Below are 8,831 nucleotides of genomic sequence, written 5' to 3' on the forward strand. Positions count from 1 at the left end.
ACTCAGAAATGACATATGTATTCAGTATGGTGCCAACCATAAAGTATTTTACTAAATGAACAACTGAAACCTGATGCTACAGTGCAGCATCTGAAAATAACTACTATATTTAACTGAATAACATGACAGGTGCCTGTGGTCAATGAAACTGAACTGCAAAATAAAATAGCCTTGTTTAACCCTTGTTGATGTTCCACAGGTGCTTGTTTCACTGGAAGTGATACTAATGAAAATACAGCATACACTTTGTGCTGTATTTTCATTAGTATCACTTACGATACTAATACAATTTATTATTATTTATTATGTAATGTATTACGATATGAACAACAATGGTTTTATGCCATAAAACCACTGTTGTTCATATCTGGGTAAATAACTGACACATGGAAATGTTTTGGAACATACAGTATGTCTCAATACATTTTCCACAGTTTCGCAATCCCCTGTGCATCACACTTGTTTTGCTCACACTGTATGGCTGACTCAGAGTGACTCAGACCTGTCAGGATTACATGGGCTTTAAAGGAAATGATGGAATTGTCACATTACCTGATTTTGCAATATGTTCACACGTCATATTGAAAAAGAACTCTGTGTCCTCGGCCTAGGGTAGGGTTGCCATCCGTCCCTTTACAACGGGAATCTCCCGTGTTTAGAAACAAAAATACACGTCCAGTTGAGCTGAAATGGACGCACTCTGTCCTGTTGTACCATGGGAATCAATAAGTAAATTGTCAATGGAATAAATGAATAACAGGGTACTGTATATGAAAACCTTTGCATCTCCTATTGAGCTGAGAAGGGAGTTAGCAGCCTTAGCCTAGAGTCCAAGTCCTACACTTGGCATGGATGACATAGGATTACCATGCAATCTTTAGACATGATACTCTGAACTTTAGTGTGGCTTCCTATTTGGATTACAGCCCAGTTCTTCAAAGTAACAATTGTGCAAGATGACAACGTATCAATGCAAAAAACAATTTATTTATTTATTTATTTATTATTTAAAAATAAAACAAAAACATTCATTTTTTATTTTAAAATGACCATTGTGACCTGGAAACCCCTCCTACTTCATCCCTAAAATAACAGATTTTGACATTCTAGCCATAATTGTCAGCTAAAGTCAGTAGACTGAAAACAAGCCCCCGTGAGTTTGAACTTTGGGACAAAGCCTGAGTTTTTGGTAAAGAAACACACACAAACAAAGATAAAGTACTAAAGTCTAAACAACCACCTGTGAAAAGTCATTTGATTTATTTCGGTTTACTTGGCTTAGTCTGTTTTAGTGTTTAAAGCCTAAACCTGTTTCACTTCTTACACTGGATCCTGCCTATAGCCACCAACTTGATGCTGCTGGTCAACCACAGAAATAGACTGTAGAAAGTACTCACGAAAACATCAACAATTGATTTATTCCAAGACTGAAACTGAAAGAAAGGAACTTCTTATTCTACAGATGTTCACGCCTCTTCAAGCTCCACCAGGACACCATCACAGTCTTTAGGGTGAAGGAACATCACTGGTTTCCCATGAGCACCTATTCTGGGCTCTGCTGACAGAGTTCTGATGTTCTTCGCTTTTAGGTCAGCGATTGCTGCACTGATGTTGTCCACCTACAATGCAGGACGAAATACTGTTAGTCGGGTACTTATTTTAAAAAGTGGAAATAGAATTTGTGACTTTTTCTTGAATCTGACAGAATAGAGTAGAACCACGTGTTTGCAGAAGGAAAATGTAGCTAAATGTTCCAGTCCTCTAGAGCAGAGGGTTTTTAGGACACCCAGAGGGTCCACAGGGGAACTGCAGGGGTCATGACATTTTTGTTTGGTTAGACACGAACATCAATTCAGCAAACATATAAATGTAGGCATGATTATCATAGAGTTGACCAGTGCCATTATCAACACACAAAGTTGATAATGGCACCAGTAGCGTGTTGGCGTCCTCTAGCGGCCAGGTTAAACAATGTATGACGATTGGCACCAGTACTGTGGTTTTAGTGGTAAATTTGATAAGCACTGTTTGGCATCACATTTTTCATCTACTGGTAAATTGAAACAGGGTAGGGTAAATTTTATTACTGAAGCACTTTCAAGAATTACAAGTAAAACATTTGATACCAGTGTTTCATCACTGTTAGAAAATAATAGCAGAAATTATTCTCTAAATACCCTGATATGTGAAAATGGGCTTTTAAGGTAATTTTGTTTTCTTACCTCAATGCAAATGTGGTGCATCCCTCCAGACTTGTTCTTTTGCAAGAAGCCGGCAATCGGGCTTTTTTCCCCGAGTGGATGGAGGAGCTCCAGTTTAGTGTTGCCAAGCTCAACAAACACTGTGTAAACACCATGATCAGGCAGAGGCACCTTGTTGCTCACCTTGGCCCCCAGCACATCTCGATAAAGGGCCGTGGCCTTCTCCATGTCAGGAACAGCAATAGCAATGTGATTCAGCCGCCCCAAGTTCCACAGTGATGATGGGACGCCCTGGCGCAGGGACGTTGTCATTGAGTATGTCCTGACCAGTGGGAGACGTGGACATCTAGAAAGTCCTGCCACTGAGAAACATGCAAAAATAAAGTTAGCTGACAAAACTCCAGGGGACACATGGTTGTTCAAGAGTTTCCAAAACTGTTTGAACAGGACTATTAGAGTTAAATATCATCAAGTGTGCGAAAAAAGAATGGCCTGTATAAAGACAGGAAGACGTGGAAAAACAATTGTTACAATTACACCAAGTAATAATAGACCACATTCTTAGTATTCTATATGCAATTAAAATGCATTCATATTGCACTAAATCATTTATTTTAAGGTCTGACATTTAGAAACATGTAGCATGTGGTCTGGATTTTTTGGATTTTATTTGCCTGTCATGAAATTTAATTGCATCAGTCTCCCCAATGAATAGATAGCTATAAGAAATAAATCGCAATTTAAATATGGATTACATTACCTATGTCATGTCAAGTTTTCTTGTCACTCGTTACGTAAAAGCACATCTTAAACGAACTAACTAAAACACTAGTTTTTGAGGTAACGAACTCATGACGTTCCAAAACAATTTTAGCCGCAAACATACATAGTTACATTAACAAAGCTACGGTTTACATTAGTTTTTACATTAAACAATAAAAGAGCTAAAGTGAGGTATTGGGCAACGGACATTAACGTTAATGAAACCATAAACCTACCTGCAACCTTCAGCGCCGCGGACGCCATTTTTGGTAGATCGGAACCAAAGAAAGACATAGGAATTTTCTACGGGGCCTGTTTATGTGCGACACCAAGTTACACATGTGAGGAGACGGCGATTATGGCGAGTGGCGATGTGTTGAGCTTGCTGGAGAACTGTGTTAAGAAATTACATGCAAACACAGCACAACCAGAGAACTTTTTGAGGTAAATGTCTCGTTTTTATGACTGTTTTTAAATACACGAGCAAAATGTCTCAACTCCAGTTTAAATATGTAGGGTTAGCTAGCACTACAGTTAGCTACGGCAAACACGAACGTGCACATTTTATTTCAAAGTTTTTCATTTTTTTAGCTGTTTTAGCATTACATGAAATGTATTCTAATATCGGATTTAATTGTTTAAATGTACTAACTTGAGCTTGACCGTCGCTGTGTGATGCTTATTTGTTCACAGAAAAGTATTTCATTCGAGTAGTACAGTATTGTTTTTGCTGCATGTTGTGAGTGCAATAACTTATAGCTATCCATCTGTCTATTTATTTGTTATTTTCTCAACTTGTCAGGGTTCATCTCATACCGATATAAAAGTAACCTGTAAGAGTTTAGTAAAATCTTTTCACATTGGTAGTATTTGAATATGTAAACACAGATGCCCTTTTGCCCATGCCATTACGTATAAATTATATTTTTCAGCACTCCAGAACGAAACTTTTTACTGACAGCGCTGTCATGTCTGTTCAATATGTTGTTTACATTCGTTCACTGAATTCACCAACATGTATGTGTTATAGGCGTTTTCATTGTATGGAGTTTTCCTTTCATTCTTGCATAGTTCTGTGAAAAAGTAGCAACTTCTGTTAATGTCCCTGAACCTACGCATTATTCTGACAGTCCTAATAATTCATGATCATATTTTCAGCTTTCAAGATGAAGTGGCAGCAGACTTCACCTCCCTCACAAAGACCTTATATGACCTCCAAAAAACCTATGAGCCTGTGTGTTATAAAGGTAGCCCGCTGACTGAGCTGGTGGTGGAGAACTTTGATCAAGAGCAGATCTGGCAGGAGCTGGAACTGCAGAACAGTGCAGTCCTGAAACATTTCAAAAGCACTGTTGATCAGGCTCTGTCAGATGAGACTTTAACGATACTCGAAGAAGATGAGGAGGAGGATGAAAGAGATACTGATGGCAAGGACTTTGCTGAAGAGGAGGAGGAGGAGGAGGAAGAAGAAGATGAAGAGAAAGAAGAAAAACGTCACAGGCACACTAAGAAAAAACCTGTAGAAACTGAAGAGTTCACAGATGAGGACTCGGATTTAGATTTTGATGTTGATGCTCTGGAAAAACGGGAACAGCGGAAGAAGGAAAGCAAGAAATTAGTGTCCAAGACAAAGATTATTCCTTCTGAGATTGATGACAAGTTCTTTAAGTTATCAGAAATGGAGGGGTTTCTGGATGATATGGACAAGCAAGAAGGAAAAAAAGTTGAGGATGAGGACGGTGTCAACTATTTTCATGACCTTCCCTCTGGGGATGATGAAGATATTGGCCTGGATGAAATACTTTCTACCAAAAAACTAAAGAAAAATACTGTATGTATTTCATCCCTCATTTATTTTTATTTTTCTCTCATGGTGGAAAAAATGATTTTAGCTTTGTTTGTGTTTACAGAAAAAGAGCTCCAGAAATCTCAAGTACAAGGACTTCTTTGATGCTGTGGACACTGAACCAGCTGAAGCAGATGAAGAGTCAGATGGTGAGGCTGGTGGCATGGATGAAAGCCAGGAGGAAAGTGAAGAACAAATAGATGACGAGGATGATGATTATGATGGTAAAGAGGACGATGATGATGAGTAAGTGTGATTGATGTTATAGAGCATCTTTACATCTTTGTAGGAGGAAAAGCTTCAGTTGATTCAGCTCTGTTTTGTTTTTTTCCCCACTTTTTTAAAGTAATAATGGCACAAGGCCTCTTAAAGTCTCGTCAAAGAAAGTGACCTTTCAGCTCTCTGGGGATGAGGAAAGTGAGGGAGAGGACATGGAGGAGATCTTTGGAGGAAAATCTTCAACTGCTGCAAATGTCGAGTCAAAGTCATCATTTGAGAAACGACAAGAAAAGGTAAAAAGACGTCGTCTGTGTAGTTTCTCATTCATCCAGTTCATTATCTAAAGTAGTCTAGAAGACCTTTCATCTCTCATCCAAGATACGTTTTCAGTTCTGAGACCTGAAAAAACCTGCAAACTGTAGACTGATCTCTGTCTATGTGTGTGTGCACCTAAACTTAAACTTAAACCTGCAGATGTCTCAGACAATCAGAGAGATGGAAAAGGCAGCTTTGACAGAGAAGCCGTGGCAGTTATCTGGAGAGGTGACAGCACAGACGCGTCCAGAGAACAGCATGTTGGAGGAAGACGTGGAGTTTGAGCAGACATTCAGGACAGGTAAATGATTCCTCTGTCTGCATATTGTATTTGTACTTAGCCAGACAACTGTTATATATTCTTCATAATTCTTTGTATGTTTTATTTTGAACGTACAGCGCCTGCAATCACAGAGGAAACCACACTACAGCTTGAAGAGATGATCAAACAGAGGATTAGAGATAACGTCAGACACAATAATTATAATTCTCAAAATGTATACGCATAAAGGTGATTGACTTGTAACATATTTCCTTTGCTTTCATTAGGCTTTTGATGATGTGGTCCGTAAAGAGAAACCCAAAGAGAGTGTTTTTGAGTACAAGAAGAGGCTAACCTTGGACCACGAGAAGAGCAAGCAAAGTCTTGCAGAAGTCTATGAGCAAGAATTTATCAAACAGACTCAGGTTTGACTTTTTGTCTTGTTCTTATTGATGGCACCACTCATATGAACTGTTGGTTTACCATGTTTGGTCTATTGTTTTTGCCTTAGCAAAAAACTGAGGAGGAGAAGAATCCAGCCCATGTAGAAATTGAAAAGCTCATGGACTCACTCTTCCTAAAATTGGATGCTCTCTCCAACTTCCACTTCACACCTAAACCAGTAGGTTTTCTATGATGTCAGAATATATATATATATATATGTGTGTGTGTGTACAGTGTCAAAAGTGACTCCTCTTAAACGTGATGTGTTTAATGTTGATTCCTCTTAAACGTGATGTGTTTAATGTTAACTGTTTTTGCTGAAATCAAAGTTTAACAGATGTGGACATCTTAAAGTGTAACTTTTAAGTTTCACTGCACAAACAATGTCAAAATAATTATGCATTTTTAAATTTGTTCTTACAAATGGAAAGAGATAGATAGCTGGAACATTTGTCACTGAAAAATCTAACAATTTTGCCTCTGTAACCAACAGCATTAATGTAATTAATGTTTTAAGTAATACATTACAAATGCTAACGGATGTTTTAAGTAATACATTACAAATGCTGCAAACACAAAGCTCAAACCACTATATATTTTCTACAGGCTGCTCCTGAGGTCAAAGTTGTGTCCAACTTACCTTCCATCGCAATGGAGGAGGTGGCTCCTGTCAGTGTCAGTGATGCAACATTACTGGCGCCAGAAGAAATCAAGGTTTGTCATTTACTTCCAAAGCTTTCATTACCCTGGTTTATTTTTGTCTTTTTTTATATCTGTCTAATAACAATCCCCTGAATCCACAGGAGAAGAACAGAGCAGGAGATATTGTGGGTAGCACTGAAAAGACGTCAACAGACAAGAAGCGTGAGAGACGGCTCAAGAGGAAGGCAAAGAGACTGAAGATCAAGGAGAAGGAAAAGAGACAGAAACTCAAAGAGACCAGCAAATCTGGACAAAACAAAAAGCCTTCCCAGGCTGAAATCAGAGAGAACCTAAAGAAACTGACAAAAGGAGGCAAAGCAACATTAATTAAGGTGAGCATTTCCATGTAATGTAATAAACATGACCCAGATTTACTCCGTTCATCATTGTTTTTCATGAATTTTAATACTTTGGACTTAATTTTGGACATTAATTTTGTTTTTGTTAAGTGTATTGAAACTGAGTTTAATTTACATATTTAAGAACCAAACCTTACTGGTTCAACAACGGCTAAATTAACCCTGTTCTCCTCTCTTTCAGGACGAAGGGAAAGACAAGGCTTTGCGTTCGTCTCAGGCCTTTTTCTCTCAGCTACAGGACCAAGTCAAAAGTCAGATCAAAAGTGCAAAGAACCAGTCTTCAAAGAAGAAAAAGAAGCAAAAAGAAGTTTCTGTCACCAAACTTAAACTTTAAAAATGTTTCAAACTGTTTTATGATGTGAAATTGCATTGTAATTGTATAGACACTTTTTATGAGAAAGAAAAAATTTATTAAACGTTTCTTGTAGAATGTCTTTTTTTATATATATATATATAAGTTTAGCAGACTTGCATTAGAATCAAACTTCAAAGGGTCTGTAATTATTTTCTTTTTAAAATTTAAGCTCTGTGAATTTGATAAATGCTTGCCAACATAAGAAGCCAACAAAAGATTGTTGGTGAAACATTAAAACAATTATGGTAATTGGCCTTCCCTTTAGCTGCTTCCTTCTTCCTGGTTTACAGCAGCAGACAGTCTGTCTAGTGACATTTGCCACATCAAAAAATTTGATGAATTGTTAAGAAGAATGCATTTTCATCAGAGTAATATACAATTGTGTAATTGTGTTCTATAAAATCATGACAAGTGGCACCTAATATCACATTAATCAAAGGTTCACATAACCTTGAGGTTTTTGTCTAATCACACACAACGTAAATGGTTGTTGAGGGTCTGTAATTATTTTCTTTTTAAAAGAATTCTGACAGACACCTGCTCACTTTATTCAATGTGGTAGTGACTTAACTTGATTGTTAGTGATGGTAGAGCAAAAGAACAGTCAAAGGACCTTAGACAATCAGCAGCATAAACTGAGGGTTTCTGTTGATACCAACTCCAGTCAGATAGACCAACAAGAATGAGCCTACAAATAGTTTCAGCTGAAACCAAAAACGTGGTGTTTACATCTGAAGATGCTCAGTGAGGAAACTGAAGAAAAATGGGCTGTATTGTCCAGTTGCCAAAAAGAAGCCCATCACCAAACGCTTGCTACAAAATAGCCTTGTATTATGCAATACCTATTCAACACGGTTATTTAGAGGGATGTGACCAAACTTTAAAGTTTGTGTTAACAAGGTCCATGATAAAAAAGAACACCCTACCTGCTACAGGGCATACAGGTTGGAGTTGAATTTACTATTAAAATGTATATGGCTTTTTCAGCATGACAATTATCCCAAACCAGACCAAGTTAACACAGCTTGCTTAAAAACATGAGCAACAGAGAAAACAGAGTAGCCATCAAAGTCTCCTCAGGTCCTTTTATTAAAGGGAGCATAGAACCATTAAAATCTTGTAGAGTATGAAAACTTGAACATGAACCATCACAGCAATTTATGGATTATTAAATATTTTGTTATTTTGCGATGTCATAGTTTAATTTAGAGAAGCTTGTTTTTTATGGTCACTCATGACAAAGTATGGTAGACATACAAATATCATTAGCCTTTGAGCATTTGAAGTGGTTGCTGTAGAAGGAACAGTACTGAGCAATAATGTGAGGTAATTCTAAAAAAGAATACAATTAAAATAACTTGATGTT

General features: G+C 37.5%; 2 protein-coding genes across 3 annotated transcripts; one reads left to right on the top strand and one right to left on the bottom strand.

Annotated features, from left to right (window-relative positions):
• Window positions 1-1,393: 1,393 nt before the first annotated feature.
• mcee (methylmalonyl CoA epimerase) lies at window positions 1,394-3,325 on the bottom strand. Its single transcript, XM_008310012.3, has 3 exons — window positions 3,200-3,325; window positions 2,223-2,563; window positions 1,394-1,619 (listed from the first exon to the last, which is right to left on the bottom strand). Exons 1-3 carry the CDS (start codon window positions 3,255-3,257, stop codon window positions 1,467-1,469), a joined length of 552 nt encoding a protein of 183 aa, XP_008308234.1. The 5' UTR covers window positions 3,258-3,325; the 3' UTR covers window positions 1,394-1,466.
• On the top strand, window positions 3,258-7,540 carry mphosph10 (M-phase phosphoprotein 10 (U3 small nucleolar ribonucleoprotein)). 2 transcript variants are annotated; one of them, XM_008310011.3, is made up of 11 exons: window positions 3,258-3,407; window positions 4,122-4,794; window positions 4,874-5,055; window positions 5,156-5,321; window positions 5,503-5,644; window positions 5,743-5,810; window positions 5,893-6,030; window positions 6,117-6,227; window positions 6,656-6,763; window positions 6,853-7,083; window positions 7,292-7,540. In XM_008310011.3, the coding sequence occupies exons 1-11, from the start codon at window positions 3,322-3,324 to the stop codon at window positions 7,442-7,444; spliced, it is 2,058 nt and encodes a 685-aa protein (XP_008308233.1). In that variant the 5' UTR covers window positions 3,258-3,321; the 3' UTR covers window positions 7,445-7,540. The 2 variants fall into 2 exon arrangements, with proteins under 2 accessions (XP_008308233.1, XP_024911262.1); XM_025055494.1 differs by having other exon boundaries at window positions 4,874-5,025.
• The last annotated feature ends 1,291 nt before the right edge of the window (window positions 7,541-8,831 follow it).

The sequence above is a fragment of the Cynoglossus semilaevis genome, chromosome 5 (assembly GCF_000523025.1).
Source record: "Cynoglossus semilaevis isolate Cse_v1.0 chromosome 5, Cse_v1.0, whole genome shotgun sequence".
Classification (NCBI taxonomy): Eukaryota; Metazoa; Chordata; class Actinopteri; order Pleuronectiformes; family Cynoglossidae; genus Cynoglossus; species Cynoglossus semilaevis.